Below are 24,974 nucleotides of genomic sequence, written 5' to 3' on the forward strand. Positions count from 1 at the left end.
CAAATAATTGCTATAATCCATTAATTCAATAATCTTGTCTGATTTAAAGCGGGCAGAATGGTTCGGGTGTTTAATTTATTTATTAATCGCTAGCTGGATTATCCCTCATACCTGAAATATTTAACACACACACTGTAAAAAATATTTTCAAGATTTGTTATCACAACATATTTTCTTTTGTCAAATCAACTTTATAATAATTTATTTAGTTGAGATAACTTATTATTTTGAGTTTCTGATGATGAAATTAATTTCCTTCATTGTATTAACTCACTTTTTCCAGTTCAATCAACTTAAAATTTTAAGGCAACCAGGTTACTTACTTTTTTAAGTTAAACCAACAATATTTTTTTACAGTGTAGTAATCACAACATATTTTCTTTTGTCAAATCAACTTTATAATAATTTATTTAGTTCAGATAACATATAATTTTGAGTTTCTGATGGTTAAATTAATCTCCTTCATTGTATTAACTCACTTTTTCCAGTTCAATCAACTTAAAATTTTAAGGCAACCCAGGTTACTTACTTTTTTAAGTTAAACCATCAATATTTTTTTACAGTGTAAACACTCCTAAAAATAAAGGTGCTTCATTGACATCGATGGTCTTATGGAATGTTCCTTTTCATACAAAGAAACAAGATGAATTTCTAGTTTCAACATTATTTGTTCCTCAGACATTTCTCTTTAAAAGGAAAAACTATGTTAATGCAAAGTGAACCACGTTTGATTTTTGACCAATCAAGTTATTCTTGGAGTCATATAGAGATCCCAATATCTCTGGAATTAAATCACATATGGCCTTCAAAAGTATAACACCAAAAGACAAGTCTGCTAAGAATCTAAATCTAAAAGGATATAAAGATATATTTAATACTTCTTGAGTTACAGGGATGCATTTTTTTTTTGTTAATTATGCATAATAGGAAGTAACTAACTCTAAACCAAACCCTAACCGTAACTCTATAGTAAGCACATTAATTAACTCAGTACTTATTTCAGTAAGCAAGTACAATGTAAACTTAAAGGGATACTCTACTTTTTTTTTGGAAATAGGCTCGTTTTACAACTCCCTCAGAGTTAAACAATTGGGTTTTACCGTTTTCGAATCCATTCAGCCGATTTTCTGATATTTAGAAGAATATCAGTAAACAGATAATTTCTGGTCTCATTAACTTCCATAGTAGGAAAAAAAAATGCTATATGGAAGTCAATGAGACCAGAAACTGTCTGGTTACTGATATTCTACTGAATCCATTCAGAAAATCGGCTGAATGGATTCGAAAACGGTAAAACCGAACTGTTTAACTCTGAGGGAGTTATAAAATGAGCCTATTTCCAAAAAAGTGGAGTATCCATTTAAAATAAAGTGTAACCAAAATCGAATTAGTTGGGTTTGTCCATATTTGACCCAAAACAACCCAGCATTTTTTAGAGTGCATTTGCAGAGAATAATAAAGTTATGTAATTTATTCCCCAAAGCGACCAAAATATAACTCTGAAGCGGAGAACACCTGGACAGTGACATCTTCAGTTCATAGATCAGCCATATCTTTGAAAACCGTGTGTGTTCCTCATTTGATTGGTTTACACGAGGACTGATGACACACACCTGACCCTGGCACTGCAGGACGACTATATGTGATTGAAAGCATCATAAGTCAGCTAAATAACAACTATATCGATTCATTTCATGCACTGAACATCTTCCTACAGCAAGGCCAGTGTAAGACTTATGAATAATGGATATTATAGCCTTCGTCTTGCACTGGCCTTGCTGAAGATTAAATCTGCTTTTATTCTTTTGCCAGTGAGGATTTTCAGTGTGTCGGGAATGAATCGATGGTTGTTATTTAAAGTTACCGTACACTCTTAGAAGAAATAGTTCTATTTAGAACCAGAAATGGTTCCATCCCCCGCTTTATATATGGAACTCCAAAATGGTTCTATATAGAACCATTTTTTTTTTGGTAAAAGGTTCTATTGGCCAAGTACGGAACCCCAGGGTTCTATATAGAACCCAGAGGAACCCTTTTTTTAAGAGTGTATAGAACCTTTTAGGGGTTCCAAATATGTAGCGCTGATAGAACCTTTTAAAGTTCTATATGGAACCTTTTCTTCTAAGAGTGAATGGTTTCAGAAGTCTTGTGGCACTTTGGTGTTTATTTGGTCATTTGAGAGCCAGTCGCATTCATTATATAGGAAAAAGTGGCCATGATATTCATTGATTCTCCAGATTTGGAAGAGCATACGTGTAAATGAGGGACAATGAGCATCAAAATGTGTATGAAGCAATCCATGTTTGTTGGATGTCAAATGATGAGCTGAATTAGTGATTTGACAAGGTCTTTAAGTGGAACCGATCAATAATTAGACTTGAATTAAAGGGCATGAGAATCAGTTTGTTCCTGATTGGTAATGATGCACAATTGGAATGTTTTTATATGATTTATTCAAGTGAGATGGTGTGATACAAAACCATATTTGTGGAGTAAGATTCATATTTGCGAGATCAAACGAGCCTTCTTCCGACATATTGTCCTAGTGTCGTTTACTGTACTGTTCAGAAATTTGGGGTCAGTGAGATTAAAAAAAAAAAAAAGGTTTTGTTAGAAGTCTCTTCTGTTCATCATTTATTTGATCAAAAACACAGTAAATATTGTCAAATATTATTACAATTTAAAATAGTCATTTTCTATGTGAATATATAGCCTAATATAGGCCTAAATGGAATTTTTCATGCAGCTTCATTATGTTATAACAGCATTACAGTCAATTTTGATCAATTTAATGCAGCCTTGATGAATAAAAGTATTAATTTCTTTGGGGAAAAAAACGTTCTGATCCCAAACTTTTGAACGGTGTGTATAATAAAGTATGACTTCCAAATTGAAACATTGTATTTGTATTTGGAACATTGTTTATTAACATTATATTTCCTTGAGGTGCGAGTGCACAATGTCCTGTGAAAATGGTGTGCTCAGTGATTAAAAAAAGTTTCCACATATGATAAACATGATTAATGTTTGAAGGGACTGGTCTACACAGAACATGATCTATAAAGGCGATTATAATAGGTGACAGCATGAAATATTGATGAGAGACAGACAAGTGACAGCTGTCATTAATTTTTCATACAACATTCAGGATTACAACTAAACTACAGTCACTTCCAGAGAAGCTGAGATCTACATTAGCATATTGATTATACAGTGGCGTGAATAAGTTTTGGCACCCATGCTAATAAGTTGCCTAAAAAGAGGAATAAAAAATCATCTTTTGGATATTGATCTTAATGCCTTAATTAGAAAAATGAGGAAAACTCCAACCTTTAAGGACACAAATTTTCTTTGTGAATGAATAATGTATCATAAATAAATAAATGTTTTTCCTTTAAATACAGGGTGCATAAGTCAGGGCACCCCTGTGTTAAATTCCCATAGAGTCAGGCAGATTTTTATTTTTAAAAGCCAGTTATTTCATGGATCCAGGATAATATGCATCCTGATAAAGTTCCCTTGGCCTTTGGGATTAAAATATCCCCACATCATCACACACCATTCACCACACCTAGAGATTGGCATGGGTTTACTTCAGTTAGCCTAATAGCTGGTTTGATTTGCATTGAAAGATTATCTTATGGAAATACCCCATGCCAATCTCTAGGTGTGGTGGAAGGTGTGTGATGATGTGGGGATATTTTAATCCCAAAGGCCAAGGGAACTTTATCAGGATGCATATTATCCTGGATCCATGAAATAACCGGCTTTTAAAAATAAAAATCTGCCTGACTCTATGGGAATTTAACATAGGGGTGCCATGGCTTACGCACCCTGTATTTTAAGGAAAAACATTTATTTATTTATGATACATCATTCATTCACAAAGAAAATTGGTGTCCTTAAAGGTTGGAGTTTTCCTAATTTTTCTAATTAAGGCATTAAGATCAACATCCAAAAGATGATTTTTTATTCCTCTTTTTAGGCAACTTTAGCATGGGGGCCAAAACTTATTCACACCACTGTACATCCCAGAATCGCCTAACTATAAAGTCCCTTTCCTCTTGGTTTAACTCTGATATACGACACAATTGCAACTTTCGTTTCATCCCGACTTTAAAGCAAACTGATGTGAATTTTCGGTAAGAGGCATCTCATTTGACCCAAAAAGTAAGAAAAAAGCAGCAAGAGTTTGTTTTCTGCCGCGAGTGTTTTAATCTTGAAAAGGTGAATCTCTGTGTTCTGGTCTTGCTGAAGGTTCGTGTCTCTTTAGTTTTCCGCTGGACATCGAGACTAGACGCGGACACACACACACTGCGCTTCATATCGACGGATTGTCTGTTCAATTGTGCTGAAGTGTGTCTGGCTTCTGCGTCTCCTGCTCAATACCTGCCCTCCAGCTCTCTGAGGACACTTTGATCGTGAGAATCAAACGCTGTCCTCGTTATTAGAGGGAAGAGATTCATTTCTGTGTGGATCCAACAAATGAAGAGATGTGAAAAGGTCATCTTGAGAAAAACATTTTACTCGTGTGACACCGTGTCCTAACTACACGCGACGCGATAAAAATCCAGCGACAGCAAATGTCTGTCCAGTGTCCACACAAGACGCGACGCGACTGTGAGATGGCACACATTCAGAACAGCGTGTGAGCCTATATGGTGTGAGCGGAGTCTCTCTGTGAAAGTGCACTGTTGGCCCGCACTCGCATTGGAAATGGGTAAGGACATAATCAAATCAAGAAATAACATTATTAAAAATCAAAACATTAACAAAATATACTCATTGACTAATTTTGTTATGAAGTACAGTTGTATGTTTGCATAGAAATCATTTTGAACGCTCTATTATCTGCTTTCAAAATCTGAGGTAAATTATCCGTTATCGCTTGTGGCACAGTGACCTATTTTTATTTAAAAAATAAACAATGTGTACTCATAACCAGTGTAATTTCTTCATTCTGTCAGCCGCGACGTCGCGGAAATAGGAACCGTTTCTAATTTAGAAACTTCGCGTGTCGCCATCGCGTCTGGTTAGGACAAAAACTCTGAATAACATGGAAAAGATACTTTTTATCGCGTGTCGCGGCGTCGCGTCGCGTGTAGTTAGGACACGGTGTGAGTGAGCAGAGATCATTACTAGAGCCCGACCGATAAAGGATTTTGAAGGCCGATACCGATACAAATATTTTTGGGTTTTAAAATCCGATATTCCGATATAGCCTATCGGCCGATATTTTATTTATTTATTTATTTAAACTGGACATGACAGTCACAAATTTTGTCCTGCTTATTTGAGTTCAGAGAACTGATGGGGATGATCTTTTAATTGTTATTCAAGCAATGTATGTCTCGTGACCAACTCAACGAGTGTTGCCGACAGGAACGGTGTAGAGCGCCCTCTGGTGGACAAACTATACAACTCCAACACTCATGACATGGTTCAAGCGCGTTTCGTCCGTTTTTATTTTATTTTTGAAATATTCATTTATCGGCCATTATAACTGCCGATACCGATAGTTTGGAAAATGCCTAATAATATCGGTCTGCCGATATATCGGTCTGGCTCTAATCATTACTAGATTAAAGTAGCCTACTCTAAAGTCTTGAGAGTTTTATTTTGAGTTTAAAACACACACACACACACACACACTCTCTCTCTCGAGTCGATAGTTTTATTTAGAGTATAACATGTATTGTGAGTAAATGAGGTCGATCTGTTCTGACAGATGCTGAGTTTGATATGATAAGCTTTATCCACCATAATTATGATTATCTATGATTCCCAAACCTAATTTAGTTCAGTTAAGAATAAGATGGCACGCATCGAGAGAGAAATCTCAAATGGTTTTCTCAAGACGTATTGTTTTCAAAGACAGAAGCGTAGCTCCTCGTTCACCTGCAGCGTCACTGACACTGACACACACACTGCTATTGATGAGAGCGACCTTTGTTTTCTTTTGTTAATCAAATGCATGAAGAGGTGTGTGTCAGGCCACATCCAACCAAACGTTTCTGCGGTGATTGTGTGTGAGCGCTGGTATTGATCAAGATCTCCTCGGGCCTTTTCTTGAGGAATCAATCTCTTCGTGTCTCATTCATTCTCTCAAAGAATCAAAGTCTGGATAACTGATATTCATAAACAAACCCTGAAAAAGTGTTTTTATTTTATTTTTTTACTAATGCATTTGCTATAAACAGTAGACACACAATCTCTCACTCACACACACACACACACACACACACACTCAAAGATACGCACTCACACACACACACAATTAATTGGATGATGTATTAGAATTAGGGCTGTGTAAAAATTAATTGTGATTAATCGCATCCAAAATAAAAGTCTTTGTTTACATAATATATTTGTGTGTGCTGTATATAATTATGTTGTATATATAAATACACACGCATGCATGTATATATTTAATAAAATGTGTTATTCATATATAAAATATTTATAGAATATAGATTATGTATTTTTATATATATATATATACAGAATTTAAGCGCAAATAATTCTTAAATATGTACATGCATGCATAGGTATTTTTATATACAAAATAATTATATACAGCACACACAAATATATTATGTAAACACAGACTTTTATTTTGGATGCGATTAATCGCAATTAATTTTTGCACAGCCCTAATTAGAATTCAAAGATTAATATTTTATAATGATAAACTCTGTTATTAGTTATATTTTTTATTTAGTGTTTATTTTATATAAAGTATAGTAAATAAATTGGAGCATATATAGGCTATATATATATATGATGTAAACTATATATAAAACTAAAATAAAGAATATGTATAGGCTACATATCAAGCATTTATTTGATCTAAAAGTAGCCTATAACTTAAATTTTAAGTAATATTTTAAATAATAATGTATATTTTAAGACAGATTTATCTAAAGTCCTCGATTTTTTTTTTTTTTTCATTCAAATAGTGAACTCAAGCACTCACACAAAAGGCTAATTGATTTCGCTCACAGTGCCATGATTACCCTTTGACCTCTACTTATTGAATAATGTGGGCGGGGCTGATTCTGTTCTTCTCATCTCACTCACAGGCGCGCGCACGCGCACGCACGCACTCACTCGCGCGCGCGCTCACTGCTGATACAGGAGTCAGTCACTCAGCGAAAAAGAGCATCTCTTGCAGTCAGTGTTCAACACTGGAGTCCCGGAGCTCCTCTCACTGTCTGCATGTCCATGAAAGCCAGAGGATCCAAATACCAGAAAAGAGTGTCGTTTTCCGAGGATGAAGATGAGCAGTGCTGGAAAGAGGAGAACGGCGGAGTGGACGCACATCACCTGACGACCAGAGACTCATCCTCGAGATATTACCGACACAACATGTGAGTGTGTGTTCACACAACTCCACAAACTCACTCTCTCAGCGGACTGCATGACGCATAGCAAGTGAAAAGGGGAGAATAAGTCATTTTAATAATAGGAAAAGTCGAATGAATACGATTAAATAGGCTGTATTTCTTTGAATAAAATATTAACGCATGTATCATAGCATTGCATAGATATATGCACAAATATTGATGTTATCAAAACAACTTACATTGCCTTTACCAATGCATGACCAGCTCATGTTTGTAAAATAAAATGCAATTCAGATATGTCCAAGGTTGAACATTAAAATATTTGTAAAATGAATTAAACTAATATTTTGACAGGAGCTCAAACCTTCTTATATTTTCTCATAAGCATGTTTAATTGGGATTTTTTTCCCCACTCATTTTAAAGTTTTCTTGATAATATTGCACAATATTTGAGGTCCTGCTCATGTCTGTGGAACAAAGTTGCAATGATGTAGTGATATATTTGACCACTAACACTCTAAAAATGCTGGGTTGTTTTAACCCAACTTTGGGTCAAATATGGACAAACCCAAACAGTGGGTTAAAAGTGTAATTAAAACATTTAACCCAATGGCTGGGTTTGTCCATATTTGACCCAAAGTTGGGTTAAAACAACCCAGCATTTTTTAGAGTGTATAGAAGTGTGACGGCTGTCTTGATTTATAACCTGTGTTGACATTTGCTTTTTCATGCGTGTTTACCTCTCACTTTTGCACGTGATTAACAACGAGCTGCATAATTTACATCAATCGATCCATTTTTCACGAGAGGGCGTTTTAATGAAAGGAATAGAAATAGCTTCAGCTCGCTTTTCTCTCTTTCTCCATGAATGTGATTCAACTGAGAATTTCTGATTTCTTTGCTTTTAGATGATATGAAACTGCAACAAAATATCCTCAGAACTGATCATCTATGTCTAATGTCTATATAAATATTTATTTACAGCAACATCATCATCCTTAATATTAGGACAGCATTTGTATTATGCAATCGCAACAAAAACCCTCTATAAAAAGTAATCAAATTTGAAAAATTAGAATATGTGCAAAAGTTCAGTAATTCAACGTAAAAGGTGAAACTAATATATTATATAGACTCATTACATGCAGAGTGAGATATTTCAAGCCTTTATTTGTTATAATTTGATGATTATGGATTACAGCTTATGGAAACCTTTTCAAATGAGGGGGGGGGGGGGGGGTTCATATCTGTAATCCATAATCATCAAAAATATAACAAATAAAGGTTTGAAATGTCTCACTTTGCATGTAATATATCAGTTTGACCTTTTAAGTTGAATTACTGAACTTTTGCACATATTAAAATTTTTCGAGTTTCATCTATAATTCCCATACATGCTGTTTAATAGTTTTGATGACGTTCAAACTTCACTCCAGAGCAGATAAAGTCATTTTCGGTTGTTTGCTAGAGTCGTCACGGTAGAAGATTTCCAGCCGAACGCTTCCTCTCCTCTCTGGCCTCTGGTGACGTGTCCTGAGCTGTGTGAAATCAGTTTCTCTGCTCAAATAAATCCTGAAGACCGGCTTTAAATTAAACAAACTCATGCTAAGGGCTGTACGATATATTTATATCGCTGTAGCATCCACGATAGTCACATCGAATGATCTGTGATGTCAATTATAGTTGATTAATTGGAAAGTTTAATCATTTGCACATGTTTTAGGTCTGGTCAGTTTTAACATTAAAGTGATTTTAAACCATTTTAGTGGAAGAAGATCCACAAATTCTGTGCTCTTTCTGTGCTTTAAGCACACATACAATCAAAATGCCGGAAAGTGGCTCTACTGAGAAAGAAAGCGCATGTGTGTTATTAGATCCGGTGCATTTGCTCTTAAAGTGACCGCAGCCTAATAAATCTGCCATTAATGCTAATCAAACAACAAAATACTAAGCGAAAATCACTTTTCTAGCTTTTTATTTATATTTACATACTTTTATTTTACATTTGATTATTTAATTTCGTTCAATTCAAATCATTTTGTCTTTGTTCTATTGTATTAATCTACGCTTGTAATCGTATTAATGTTTTCTATTAGAGCCCGACCGATAAAGTATTTTGAAGGCCGATACCGATACAAATATTTTTGGGTTTTAAAATCCGATATTCCGATATATCGGCCGATATTTTATTTATTTATTTATTTTTTTAAACTGGAGATGATTAGTCACAAATTTTGTCCTGCTTATTTGAGTTAAGAGAACTGATTGGGATGTTCTTTTAATTGTTATTCAAGCCATGTATGTCTCGTGACCAACTCAACGAGTGTTGCCAACAGGAACGGTGTAGAGCGCCCTCTGGTGGACAAACTATACAACTCCAACACTCATGACATGGTTCAAGCGTGTTTCATCCGTTTTCATTTTATTTTTGAAATATTCATTTATCGGCCATTATAACTGCCGTTACCGATAGTTTGGAAAATGCCTAATATCGGCCGATAATATCGGTCTGGCTCTGTTTTCTATACAGACTCAAAATCATTCTAGAATGAATCATTCTTCGTATTTTAATCTATATAGCAGAAAAATGAAATATCCCAATGTCAGTTTTGTCCAATATTGGACTCACCAGGAAAAGCATGGATAAACTTGTGCTCGTTTGATGTCTTGAATGTTTTTTTTTAATTATTATTATTTATAAGAGAACACAGTGACATAATCAATGCGGTTTCTTTTGGCTTTTCATTTCTGATTCTTTTTGAGAGATTTGTGTGCTTTTTTCTGAAGGATTACACTGTGCTGAAGCAGAGTAGTTTGTTTGTGGCGTAATAATAATAATACATTTTATTTAAAGGCGCCTCAAGGACACCGTACAAGAACACATAAGAAATTTAAAAGCGCCAGAGATACACAAACAACATTAAGAAAAAAAAGTGCAATGTGTTTTATTTGTTTATTACAGCATGATTGTGGCTCAGTGAATTCTCTGAGATTTTCATAGGGAGTTTAAAAGCACAGAATTACTGGCGAAAGTCATGGAAATTCATTGATCAAAAGGTGTGGAAACCCTTTCAGAATAAACATTTGTAATTTTTGGAGAGTTCTTGTGTCAAATTCCCAACTCCCAACCTATTCCCCAAATTTTTAGGATGTTTTTTTTTAGACTTTGTATTATACAGACTGTAGAGAGGAAAGTATAGGATTCAAAACTGCAGCTTTCACCATGATGTATGTCTCAAGATGTCAGGAGTTTATAGTCCAATAACTTTTAAAGTCCCCCTGTAGTCAATCATTTTATCCCTTAAAACTCATATTTGATCACCAGAATGACATATTAAAGTGTTTGTGCCTTGAATTTTTCTTCTCATGTCTTAAAATATCTTGAATGTAACTCGACACCCTTGCCTCATTTAGTATGCGCGGTACTATGAATATGCAAATAAGCCCCGCCTCCCATCACTCACTCACTCATAGATCCACTGGTTGGCGATCACACGTTGATCTGATTGGTTTCAAGGTCGTTTGTGACGTCAGAAACACCAGCGATTTCAAACCGTGTTTAGGGCCCTATGATTTCCGCGATCACGGAATCGCGGAATTGGCCAATTAACGCGGAATCTAGTGGAAGTGGAATTTTACATATTTGGTTCGAAATTCTGTTTTTATGTGGGAGAAGAACATATGTCTGATGAAAATGCAGACCGGGAGAAGCAAATCTGGGCGACACAACCCCCCACCCCGTCATTTCAGCTACAATGACGAAATCAAAACGATGAAAGCATGGCGAAGCGGCACACCGCGTCTGTCTATGAGGCACCGGACTGGACAAAAGCGAAGCAAACTCCGCGAACGACACTGGGCGAGAGAGAGTGTGACTTTATTTAAACTTATATAAACTAATATAATTTATATTACTGGACAGTTTAAAGTCCCCGTGAACCGGAAGTTGCAAACGACTTTTCTCCAGTGTTGTGACGTGTTTCCGAGAGAAACAGAATACTAAATGAGGCAAAATAGTGGGCGTGGCTTTTTTTTCCAACTAGCACCTGATTAGATCTAGAAAAATGGGTGTTTCATTCTGAAATGGAAGATGATGCAAGTTTACACACGCTGTCAATCAATGCTCGCTCGGCGCTCGCGAACACACAGCAGCTGTCAGTTGGAGGGGCGTGGTCATGGATGTTAAGGAGACACCCAAACCGTAAAGCCTACGTCATCGGGCAAGGTCCTCCAATGCAGAGGGGAGGGGCATTTTAAAAATTAAAAAAAAATTTTGTGTGGATTGTAGGGCTGGGTAATAAATATCGATTTCTCGATATTAATCGATTCTCATTTTTACGAACCGATATCGATTCTTAAATCTCAAGAATCGATTAGTCATCCTGTTTCATTTGAATGAATGGGACATTGTATCGCGGCTGCGCGAATCCAAAAAATCGCAATAATCTTTGTCCTTTATTACCATTGATATGAAACAAAGTCTCAATTTTCTAATTACGTCCATTTTCTTTAGAAATTCAAAAACATAAATAGCGTTTTGGCGCTGTGGCGTGAGATCGCTCTGGAGAAGCAGCAGCGCTGATCTCTCTTCCGGCTTAATAATACCAGTCACAGCGCCAAATAAACATGAATGAGCATCTGAAAGTGTGTTAAAGATAGAGTACAACTTATCGAAATCCGTATCATGTCACATTGATTCGCTCAATCAGCGTTTCAACCGTGGAAAGACGTCAGTTAAACAGCTTGTAATCAATGTATCGTCAAATTTACCTCAGAAAACCCACATAAACTCGTTAGTCAGCTAGAAAAAATAACTCTAGAGAGGAGCATTTTGCTAAATATATACACCATATTACATATGCATTATAATCTTAATGTTCTTCAATATTTAATGCATATTTGAATAAATCTGGCAAGTTTTTATGACAGCCACCATTTAAATGTTTGTATTTCATATTATCTTCTTATTATAAAAATAAATAAAAGTGTAATTTAGGTCTTTGTATAGCTACAAAACAGTTCATTATTACTTTCATATTAAGCTAATGAAGCCTATAGGCTACAACTAGACTCCCATAGTTTACAGCATTAGTTAAGAGATTTGATCTCCTTGAGAAAATTTTCCATTTATTGTAACTAATATCCAAAATAATCAATATTGAATTGAATCGAATCGGAATCGAAATCGAATCGATTTGCAAGCTTGTGAATCGAAATCGAATCGAATTGTGAAATTTGTCTTAATACCCAGCCCTAATGGATTGACTTGCATGTATGAATTGTTCACCACAAAACGATCAATTTAGGCAAACAAAGTAAGTATGGTCAATTTTGATTTCATGGGGACTTTAAAGCTCATAACCATATTTTGTTGTTACTTAAAGAGTGCAGTAATTTTAAGGTTGCATTAAAAAGGGAGGGCTAAGAAAATACACTCAGCTGAAAATTGCATTTTTAAGTTCACTTATTTGTTCTAAAAACTGTGATGACGTCACACAATAGCAGAATGCTAGCGTGTTTCTGCCAACAACGGCCTAACCTGTAAGAAATCAAAAGGACATAAGTACTCGTTCATTCGACTTTCGGCCTATAATCTATATTGAACTTGCGGAATCAACAACAAAATCTATGTTAATTTAACGACAAGCAGGTGAAAGAGACACATTTAGCCGTTTAGCCCCATAGACTCCCATTCATTCTGCTCTCGCTCATGATCACCTCCAGTGGAATTCTAATGAAACTGCAACCAAGGTGATACACAGGAAGTGCCAAGGCTCTCTGTTAGACAGGCTCTGGTGTGACTTTATTTAAACTTATATAAACTAATATAATTTATATTACTGGACAGTTTAATGCTCATAACCATATTTTGTTGTTACTTGAAGAGTGCAGTGTTATGTTGCTGCATCGTGCAGTATTTGTCCTGAAAAGGCTACCAAGTAAATGTCTGTATTACCTCAATAAATTTAAGGTTATTCCTATTTTATTTTTTATTTTTTAATACATTTTAATCATTAACTTTAAAAGCACACTCTTTTTGCGACTAAAATAACAGTCAATTCCCAAAAATTAAAACGGAAAAAATGGAATTTGGGAAAAAAATAAAACGGATTTCACAGTGCCCTACGTGTTTTTGAGACAATTGTGTATTTGAGAAAATACTCAGCAATGCTGTCGACTTATGAATTTACACACGGTTTCTCTAAAAGCACAACATTAACAGCTGGATTTTGACCTTTAACACTGTAATAAGTGTTCACTGTTCACCTGGACTAAATGTGAGTCAGCTGGATTTTAGCACAGACGTCACTCCACCGGTTGTCTGAATGTAGCATCTGTTGCGTTTCATTAAAAAGCTATTAAAAGCCCGAGGGCGATCTCGCCTCCAGCAGGACCGTCTCCATCCCTGTGGGATCACGTCTCTGTCGATACACCACTTCTCATCTCTCTCGACTGATTTGGATGAGCTTGACGTATAGGGTCTGATTGTCAACCATATATAACTGGAGAACATTCTGGATCCAATCTGACTTCTGACCTGCAAAGCTGGCTGGATCATAATCACGGTTCAGCGACTGGTTTCTCCCAAGGTTTTTTTTTCCTCCATTCTGTCACTGATGAAGTTTTGGTTCCTTGCAACGGTCGCCATTGGCTTTAGGCTTGCTTAATATTCAATATTATTGATCTGCCTTGATTGCAATGCACACAAGGTAAAAAAAATACTTGTTTTTCACTCTGCAGGAAATCCTCGGATGCTTTCCCCCATCGCAGGATGACCCTAACGCGGGAAAAGGGTCGACGCCAAGCAATTCGTGGACCGGCGTTCATGTTTAACGCTCGGGGAAGCAGCCTCACAGCCGAAGAGGAGCGCTTTCTAGACGCCGCGGAGTACGGGAACATCCCAGTGGTCCGAAAGATGCTCGAAGAGTCATCCACGCTCAACGTGAACTGCGTCGACTACATGGGACAGAACGGACTGCAGTTAGCCGTGGGTAACGAACACCTCGAGGTCACCGAGCTCCTCCTGCGACGAGACAACCTGGCCCGTGTGGGGGATGCCCTCCTGCTGGCCATTTCCAAAGGTTACATACGAATCGTGGAGGCCATCCTGGGACATCCGTCATTCGCGAGCAGCGAGCGATTGACCCGAAGCCCCTGCGAGCTGCAAGACGACGACTTTTACTCGTACGACGAGGACGGCACGCGGTTCTCGCCCGATATCACTCCTATCATCCTAGCCGCGCACTGCCAGAAATACGAAGTGGTGCACATGCTGCTAATGAAAGGCGCCAGGATCGAGCAACCGCACGACTACTTCTGCAAGTGTGCCGAGTGCACGGAGAAGCAGAGGAAAGACGCGTTCAGCCACTCGCGGTCGAGGATAAACGCGTATCGTGGACTCGCTAGCCCGGCGTATCTCTCGCTATCCAGCGAGGACCCCGTACTGACCGCGCTGGAGCTGAGCAATGAGCTCGCCAAACTCGCCAACATCGAAAAGGAGTTTAAGGTAGGAGGACTGGACCAACATGGTGATGTTTTTAAACGTGGACCATGTTATTTTTTGCGTTTTGATATTTATTTTTCCTTAAGGATTTTGCATAATTGTTTTATTGGCCACGTACACACAGCAACGGTTCGGGTAGTCGCAGCCACTTTTTAATTAAAAGAGCGAATCTATTAAATTTTTGATGTCACTATTATGTTTTCGTCCAACGTAACTCGCAATTTATAATAGAAAAGTCCGAATTTCGAGATATAAACTATATAGGTTGTGAGGTAAACTTGTTTATATCTCACAATTCTGAGTCTGATTTACTGTAATAACTTGCAATTTGCGAGATAAAAATTTGCATGAAGTCACGCTTATGTTTGCATCCAAAATTGCGAATTTAACTTATGCTCAGTGTTGGGTATAACTAATTACTAAAGTAATTAGTTACTGTAATTTAATTACTTTTCCCTTGAAAATGTAAAGTAAGGGATTACTCTTCATTTATCTGTAATTTAATTACAGTTACTTCTGATGTAATTGAGGTAAATACTGTGTAAAGATCAATCTGATCTCACAGCGATTCGTACGCATTTTATATGTCTAAATATTACGACCGCACTCGTACAAATTCATATGAATTATTGTAAAATATTTATGAAAAAAGTGTGAAATGTCATGAGATCAGACATAAAACAATAGTGGGTTTAACATCAAAATGTATCTGATGTTAAAGTATGTTTTTATAATGTAACCTTCTCCACCTTGGTCAGTTTCAGGATAATTCATGCAATTTTATGGTATTTATTTGAAAGAATTAAAACAGATTCATGTCTATCCTTGTATTATTCAGCTGGTTGAGATTGATATGGGATTTTGAAAGTAATTAGTAATTAAAAGTAATTAAATACTTTTTAGAGAGAGTAATTAGTACAGTAATCTAATTACACTGTTGAAGAAGTAATTAGTAACTAGTAATTAATTACTTTTTTAGAGTAACTTACCCAACACTGCTTATGCTTAACTTTTGGGATTATCGCATGAAAATAAAAGAATAAAGCAACGTTTCCATCGAGTGATGCGAAGAAAACAAAATCGTCACTTCCTAGTAAACTGACGCTAAATATCACTCGCGTTTTTTTATGCGCATCGAGGAATTGATTCGGTAAATGTGATTTCATCATACTTTATGCACATGTTTTCTTATTGGATGAAGTTTATGCCACTCAATTGAGCGCATATGTTTTTTTATGTGCTTTTTTAGATTTTATGTTTCCATCCATGTTTTTTTTATGCGATAAAAATACGTTGATGGAAACATAGCTATTGACAGTCGTGAAAACATTGTGTAGCAATTTGATATACTATAATAGTCTTTGTTAATATTTTTATTTATATATATTAATTTTATTTTTACAAAATTTTTGGTTGTGTTTGTCTTTTTTTCAGAGTTATTTCAACTCGATCTCTCGGGGAAAAAACAATTATTTTACGAGGTGGCGATTTCATGAAGCTAATTGCAACTTTTTATCTCGCAATTTTTACTTTTTTCCCCCTCAGAATTGCATGATCTAAACTTGTAATTGCAAGTTATAGTTTTGTTTTTTAAATAGAAAAAAAAGTAGAAAAAGTAAATAGAAAAAAAAAGTAGAATTGCGTGTTGTAATGTCAGAAATGTGAGATATAAACTCAAAGAAAAATGTATAACTCTTATAACTCGCAATTTATAATAGAAAAGTCTGAATTTTGAGATTTGTAAGAAAAAAAGTGAGAATTGCAAGTTGAAAATTGTGAGGTAAACTTGCAATTGCGATATATTGTTTACATCTCACAATTTTGACTTAATAAATCAGCCACAAATTCGCCAACGTGTCATTGCCATGAGATTGTGCTGCCTATTTTTTTTATCCAATTCCCACATATAAATGACACTTCTGACCTTCAACTTTTTGCATTTATCGCAGCAGCCAAAGTGTTTTTTCCTTTACTGTCGCATAAAACCGAAATCGGTTGAGAATATCTAACCCTGCGCCTGTAAAACGTTTATTTTTTGTTGCACAACAGACGAATAAAACACTAAATACATTGGAGTAACATTTTTATTTTATTTTTAGATATTAATGTTTTACCGTGATGTCCGATTCATAAACATATGACTCTTTTGAGTTGGTTTTGATGAATCAAACAGATCGCGAATCAGTGAATCGTTCAGAGATGACAAATGACTCGTGCCGTGTGAACGTGGCCACTCTTTCTCCAGCAGCATTTTGTTGTGTTCATTTCCTTCTCCATCCCAAACTCTCTCAGAATCATTCATCTTATATTTGCATCTTTAATCTTGACATTTATCTCCATTTTAACAACATTTTTTAACTTCTGTTGCGTGTGTGTTGCCGCCGTCGACAGGATAAAAAGAACCGTAATAAAGAGACATCGCAGCACAATGGCTTCACTCTGGTAAATATGTTTTCCTACATTCACTAACAGTAAATGTCATGCTTGCTGATTCAGCTTAAGTGAAGGTTAGACTGTCTGTCGGCGTATCTGCTTGTCTGTCTGGACAACTGAATCGCTGTCCATTTGGATCAGTGCGAGTCAGAGATTCACTTCAGATAAACTGAGCTCTCTCTTCAGCTCTGTACAACAGCTTCTATTTCAGACTGAATTATGAATTATGTCATATTTTATTCTGCTGCAGATCTCATGTGTGTATTCAAAGTTCACTGATTCACTGAAAACACTGATAGATAGATAGATAGATAGATAGATAGATAGATAGATAGATAGATAGATAGATAGATAGATAGATAGATAGATAGATTTGTGATTTGTTATTTGTTCGTGATATTTGCATATGAAGAGTTCAGATGCAAAAGCCTCTAAGTGCCATTTGAATTTTTCTTCTAAAATGACCATTTTTATCAAGCTTGTATATTTAAGTTCAGTAATTTCACTTAAATGACAATTAATAGGTAATTTTTATTGCCATTTAAGTGAAATTACTGAACTTAAATATACAAGCTTGATAAAAATCATCATTTTAGAAGAAAATTTCAAATGGCACTTAGAGGCTTTTGCATCTGAACTCTTCATATTTAAATCGTCACAAAGGCGGTACAACATTATGCAGATTTAAATGTATAAGAATCAAACATCTGAATGCATTACAGTAAGGAGAATTTCGAAATATTTTATGATTATAATATTTTAAATATAATATTATGTGCATTTATTTCTTTTGATTGGGTGACTTTGGATGTGTTCTTTTGTGAGATCCACCATAATATTGCTTTAGTTCTTGGTGTGCTGTGCACTCTGATAACGTCATGATGTCTGGGTTCAACATATGGTCAGTGATATTGCTTTCATCACGCTGATAAGGGGTCTGTTGTCGTCCTGGTGGTGTGAGGAGGTGTAATGAATCCCACAGAGAACAATAAAACACACAGCGTGTCATGTTTTAAACAGAACCTCAGCAGCAGTGCATGCTGGGAGATCACACAGATATGGAGGACTACAAACTGTTTGATTATGCTTGACAATTATGGTTTTTAAACAAAGCAAAGACACATTTGGTCTCGTGGGTTCAGTGTGAGGTATTGGCTTTTCTGCTTGGTAAAAGATTTATTCTGTGTAATTCGGTCAGAGAATCACCCAGGATGATTCACATGAACACAAGTGAATCAATCTAGAGTTCTAGAAAACACTTCATTGCTATTGGAAATAATTCAGTTAAGACTCCATCACTTAATTAATTTCACATCACTTAATTCATTTCAGAGATTTATTAATTTCAGTATATTTGATTTTTTTTTTGTTTCAAATAATACGCACAAGTGATTCATTTACATTAAGCCCAGTAATACATATCATAAATTGTGTGATGTGTATTTGAACTGATTTCTGTTGTTTTATGGTGTGATTTTAATGATTGTGTAACTCTTTTCTGTGCCAAAGTCTTTTCTAACCATGTAAAAAATATTAACTGGACCCAAAAATGATTTATGTACTTTACTTAACATATGAATATCAGTAGATTTAAAACCTTTTTTTCTAAAATTGTAGAACATGAAGGGGTTTGTTCCATCATGGGGTAATTTTATATTTAGTTTTAATTAATTAAGTTAAATTTTATGAATTACGCAGCTTGTAAAAATAGTTTGTTACTAGAAAATATTGAAATAAGCCGTTAATCCTGAATGTATCATACATTCATTCAAGGAATTCTAAAATTAAGCATTGTGTTAGTTTGTTACACTCTTAGAAGAAAAGGTTCTATATAGAACTATAAAAGGTTCTATCAGCGCTACGTATTTGGAACCCCTAAATTTGGTTCTATACACTCTTAAAAAAGGGTTCCTCTGGGTTCTATATAGAACCCTGGGGTTCTGTACTTGGCCAATAGAACCTTTTACCAAAAAAATGGTTCTATATAGAACCATTTTGGAGTTCCATATATGAAGCGGGGGATGGAACCATTTCTGGTTCTAATTAGAACCATTTCTTCTAAAAGTGTAGACTTCAAACATAATAAATCTGTATAAATGTCCAAATACTTTTGGTGGTCAAATCAGGTTTTGAATGAACATGTGAAAAATGGTCTAGACTTTCGTTAATGTTTTGGTATCAAGAATGATTTACTATTCCAATTTTCTTAACCTCTTAAGCGGTGGGCCCAAATCCATTACATTTTAAAATCAGTAGGATCATACTAAACCTAAACTAATCTTGACAAACTATATATCATTTGAAAGCTTACAATGGTGATTGATTTTCAAAAGAAATTACAGAGGAGTCGTAATGTATCAATTTGCAACAATAATATTTTCATACTCCTGAGGCGTGTTTAGACCTTTATTTTGAAATAGTGATCAAATCGTGAAAGAAGGGTAGAAACCTCAGTTTGTTTTAATGCCAAGAGTTCAAAACAACATCCATTCAATTATTTTAGGAAAAAAAGGTCTGAAATGTTTTAAATATAAAGAAAAAAATTATAGTTTCCCCATTTGTGATGTGGCAGGAAGCTGTAACACACATACTTGTTCTTTTTATGTGTTTATTGGAGGTTGAATTCATATCAAAATCTGCCAAATTCTCATATTACTTCTGAATAGGATTTCTACTTCATAAATTGTATAAAAATTGTGGAAATTATGGTTCATATCACTCAAAACACATATGGAAATGGAGGCGCCCTTATATGGGCAGTCTAGTTGTGCCCTAGTGGAAGTGTTCGGTACTGCGCCCAACACACTCTCACTGAAAGCTCATTTTTTGAGATATCAACCTAAAATTTAGATTTTTGGCTTTGATTTTTTTTGCAGTTTTAGAGTTTTGAAATATATATATTTTATATAAAATATGAATAATTCAATTCGAATTCTTAATTTATTTCACTTCTACAAAAATCTGCCAAATGTCTTCTTTAAACAGGATATATTCCAACGCATTCTTAAATTGCAACCATTTAAGTTCGAAATATGCATTTTCATGTATATTCAAAAAAAGTGGGGTGACAAAACATTGATTTAGCCACAACCAACGATAACTGTAGTGTGATCACAATCACAAACTGAGCCGTGTTCCCTTTGGGAAGAATTGTGTTAATCAGAAAATGTCTTTCTTTTTCCAAGAGAAATAAAACAGCTGTTTTTGCACCGTGAGTGAACTTTGATGGATTCTGACATGTATGTGCTGTTGAGTCAGATGTTGTAGTGGTTGTTTGAGTCTGACAACCTTTCCAACCGAAAGGCCCCTGTGGATGGCTTTTTTTCTCATGTTCATCTCTCTGCAGTGTGTAATGTTGGTGTGTGTTCAGTTCTTCTCTATATGAGTGTCAGTGTTCCTGAACTCCTGAAACGCCTCCATTGTAGTCTGGAGTTTCTCCCGGGAACGATCACGTCACAATATTCCTCATTATAATAATTCATGCGCAGAATAAAGGGGCGGGGCCTGGTTGAGTTAGTTAGTAGTGTGTTAAACTGGCGGTTATGAGAAGGGGCGGGACTTTCCCAAACACACTCAAAGCGCTCGACCAATCACAGCACACTGATCCAGCCGACCAATCAGAGCACAGTGTGCTTTCAGAAGGAGGAGACAGGAAGTAAACAGAGCGTTACTGACAGACTGGGAAGAGAGGAGCCGCAACAATGGAGAATATGAGGAGAATAATCTAGTAGAGCCTGAAACACATCAAGAGTGTAAAAGGGCGTAATATGCCTCTTCAAACATCTCATCTGCTCTTTCTCTGCTTCTCCACAGAATGACTACAGAAAGCTGTCTATGCAGTGTAAAGACTTTGTGGTCGGCGTTCTGGATCTGTGCCGAGACACCGAGGAGGTCGAGGCCATCCTGAACGGGGATATATCGGCCGAGCTGGAGGAAGGCCAGCATCATCGCTCACTGCTCAGTCGAGTCAAACTGGCCATTAAATACGAGGTTAAGAAGGCAAGTGTCCGTTTAATGATGCAAAATGATGGCATATTACAACAATATTATAAAGTAAAATAGTTAGGTGTCTTTTACATAATATTAATAAAGAAAAATAAAAAATTAACAATAATATAATAGATAAAAAAAACAGGCACAAGTCAATTCAGTCACTTAAACAATTAACAAGAGTTGGAAATAGTCATGTATATAAGAGAAGCAAATTATGGTATAAAATTATGATGGTTTAACGGGAAGAAAATGTGAGTGAAAATGTTGGGAATCAAGCTATTTTATATCCTTTATAGCTCAGAGTTTGAAATAAAGGATATACTAAAAGTATTCACAAAAACAGTTTACACTTTTAAGGATGTTTAGATAGTTTTACTGAAACATATATATATATATATATATATATATATATATATTATGTAAACACACATATATTATGTAAAAACAACTTTTATTTTGGATTAATCTTTGCACAGCCTTAATTTTGTATTAAGAAAGAGCACATTAAATTGATCAAAACAAGTGATATTAAATAGATTTATAATGTTATAAAAGATGCTATTCTTTAATTTTCCATTCATTAAACAATTCTGAAAAAATATATGTTTTCCACAAAAATATGAAGCGGCAAAACTGTTTCTAACATTGGTAGTAATAAGTACCATTATCAATGATTAAGTACTGATAATAATTGATCATCAGATTATCATATTAGTGATTTCTGAAGGATCATGTGACACTGAAGACTGGCGTAATGATGTTTGATCACAGAAATAAATGACACTTTACAATATATTCACATAGAAAACAGTTTTTTTAAGTTTTAATAATATTTCACTATATTTTTACTATATTTTTTTAAATCAAATGCCGTGTTGGTGAGCAGAAGAGTTAAAAACATCCAAAAATTGTATGTATTTATGTATTTTTTGCTGCCGTATGTACTTTCAGTCATTGAATGCATATATGGCAGCAAAAAAAATAAAGAAAGACGAATTTGAATTTCAATGTTAATCATTGCACAAATATAGTTTGTGCAACTATAATGATGCACAGATTACACTTCACTTTTAATGATGTTTTAACAGGAAAACAAAACTTATTGTCAAAAAAATGATTTATTAATATGTATTTAGTTTGCTCCAGAACCCTTTTGTGTATTCAAAGATCATCAATGCACAAAAAAAAAAAATGCTCAAAGCGAATATAATGTTGCATAATTGGGTAAATCTCATGCTCACACGTCTCGTACTAACCACAGTATGCATCGCTGAAGATTGCATGTGTAAAATAACCTTGTGATAAGTGTTTTTGAAAACATTATTTAGGCTGCTGTGATTTATAGTCTAGTTTCTTCCGAGGACATGATTTACCTTCCCTGAAATCCTGTGTGGAGGACGTCTGAAACACACTGAGAATATAATGACGAGAAGTAGATAAAGAGGGACACAATTAATCACGTGTGTTTTATTGTGGAAGTGTGACTAATCCTCTTTGTTTAATCACGGGACACACGCGTCGTCCACTCCTCCAAACAGGCTAACACACGCTCGGATGAAGTGTTAATCAGGCTAACAGCGCCCAGCCACCCTGACATAAAGTGTCATTTAAAGATGAGATTTCTAGAGCCCTGAACGCTCCCGTGAGGGCGAGGAGTGTGTGAGGCTCCGGCTCGCGTTAGGAAATGAGTTGGGAGTCAGCCGTCCGCATTACGATGATTACTTCAGTGGTCGCTTCATGCCTGAGAAGTGTTAAATTAAAAGTCATGAAGCGATTGCTTACTTTCTATGAGATTAACTCTGCTGGCTGGTTGTATTGTCTGTTCAAAAAAGAAATATTTAAATGGGTGAATCGTACTGCGATCATTAAGCTCTTCGGTGATCCGTATTGAGACTGATGCAGAATTTTAAAAAGCATGCTGCTAAATTATTATCTTTGATGATATTTTATAGGATTTGGCCCACTTAAGGGACGTTTAAAGTTATTAATGAAATCTGCCATCAAATCTAACACAGAGAGCAAAGCACAGTTATTCCGAATGTGATTATTTGCAATAACTACGATATTTTTAAGATTTTATTCTTATTTAAATTCGTGTGCTGGGGTATAAAAAGAAGAGTGTAAGAGTAATATTTTGATAATTATTACATTTGTTTACAAAGCTCTTAAAGGAAGTCATGCAATTTATTTGTTGAAATCAGTTTTGATAAAGTTACTATTGGTGTTTTATTGGCATGATTGAATGTCACAATAACAAATAAGAATAAAATAGAATTTAAATTAGGGGATTTATAGTTTCATATGTTAGGGCTGTCAAACGATTAATCGCGATTAATCGTATCCAAAATAAAAGTTTGTATTTACATAATAAATGTGTGTGCTCTGTGTATAATTATTTAATATAAATAAACGCACACATGCTTGTATATATTTAATAAATATTTTCATGTATATACTATAATTTATATTTTATATAAATATAAATATTCTATATATAAATAATATTTTTTTCTTAAATATACAAGCATGTGTGTGTATTTATTTATATATATATATATATATATATATATATATATATACAAAATAATTATACACAGTGCACCCACATTTATTATGTAAACACAAACTTTTTGGATGCGATTAATTGCGATTAATCGTTTGACAGCCCTAACATATATATATATGTTAGTACTGTCAAACGATTAAAATTTTTTAATCGCGATTAATCGCATTATTGTCATAGTTAACTTGCGATTAATCACAATTAATCGCGCATTTTGATCTATTCTAAATGTCTCCTGATTTATTTTTGTCCCATTATTTTTTTCTCTCATTTTAATGCTCTTATCAACATGGAAAAGTGGATCGGCTTGCTTTGTGCAATTGTTTTTTTATTGAAAACAACATTGGCAATACTGTGATACTCAGTTATTATAGTGATTATAGTATAGTCTCATTTTTGGCATTGTGAGGTTTCCAGGGTTGTGCAGCTGAAAAATCTGTTATTGTCTAAATAAGTGGAAAAATAAAGTGTATAATGTGCCTCTCTGGTGCAGCAACCTGTGTGCCCTTATTTACAGCCAATCAGATCAGCTCTTTGCCAGGCTGTTGAGAGAGCCATTTTTATGTGAGTGTAACATGAGAGGAAGACGAATCCTCGGGATGCTTTTCAATGGTCTGGGTCACCATTGTTTGGATTCGCTCCGAGAAGCATTTACCCATCAGCAGAAACACCGAACCTCGACGGCTGCTTTTGACAAGACCAATGCATCTCAATTCCTCTCGCACACACACTCCGGGAGACAGAGAACCATCTGCCAACATCTTCATGACCTTGCTGTGATGTTATTCAGAAAAAGTGTTGGAGGTAAACTTTTCAGAAAATAAGCTGATTTTTGAAAACAAAAATGGGAATCTGTCCTCTTAGCACGAAACTTTTCACTTGCACCAGCTCTGTTAACGATCTAAGCACAAGGTCTCAAGAGAACGGCGTAAAAGCACTTAGAGCGTGTACTAGGGCATGTCCGAATCCACGTTTTTGGCGGGAAAAATGTTTATCGTGCAATTTATACGCGAAAAGTAGTTTTTACGTTCATAGGAAACGCACTTTGTGTAATATACGTTTGGTTAGGATTATGGCAAGCCAAGAGGTTCAGAATAACTTCATAAATTAATCGCGTTTACTGCCAAACAGTTAT

General features: G+C 35.3%; 1 protein-coding gene across 6 annotated transcripts in view; it reads left to right on the forward strand.

Annotated features, from left to right (window-relative positions):
* Positions 1–7,107: 7,107 nt before the first annotated feature.
* Positions 7,108–24,974, forward strand: part of trpc3 (transient receptor potential cation channel, subfamily C, member 3) — a 42,607-nt gene continuing 24,740 nt past the window's right edge. For 2 of the 6 annotated variants that reach the window (XM_039655120.2, XM_089135119.1), the window contains exons 1-4: positions 7,109–7,370; positions 14,088–14,853; positions 17,242–17,292; positions 21,097–21,282. In XM_039655120.2, coding sequence (XP_039511054.1) covers positions 7,219–7,370; positions 14,088–14,853; positions 17,242–17,292; positions 21,097–21,282 — 1,155 coding nt within the window. In that variant the 5' untranslated portion in view covers positions 7,109–7,218. Of the gene's footprint in view, positions 7,371–13,757; positions 13,988–14,087; positions 14,854–17,241; positions 17,293–21,096; positions 21,283–24,974 lie in introns of those variants that run through there. The other 4 variants (XM_089135120.1, XM_089135118.1, XM_089135117.1 and 1 more) reach the window with 4 other exon arrangements.

The sequence above is a fragment of the Pimephales promelas genome, chromosome 9 (genome assembly GCF_988280905.1).
Source record: "Pimephales promelas chromosome 9, fPimPro1.hap1.1, whole genome shotgun sequence".
NCBI classification, from domain to species: Eukaryota; Metazoa; Chordata; class Actinopteri; order Cypriniformes; family Leuciscidae; genus Pimephales; species Pimephales promelas.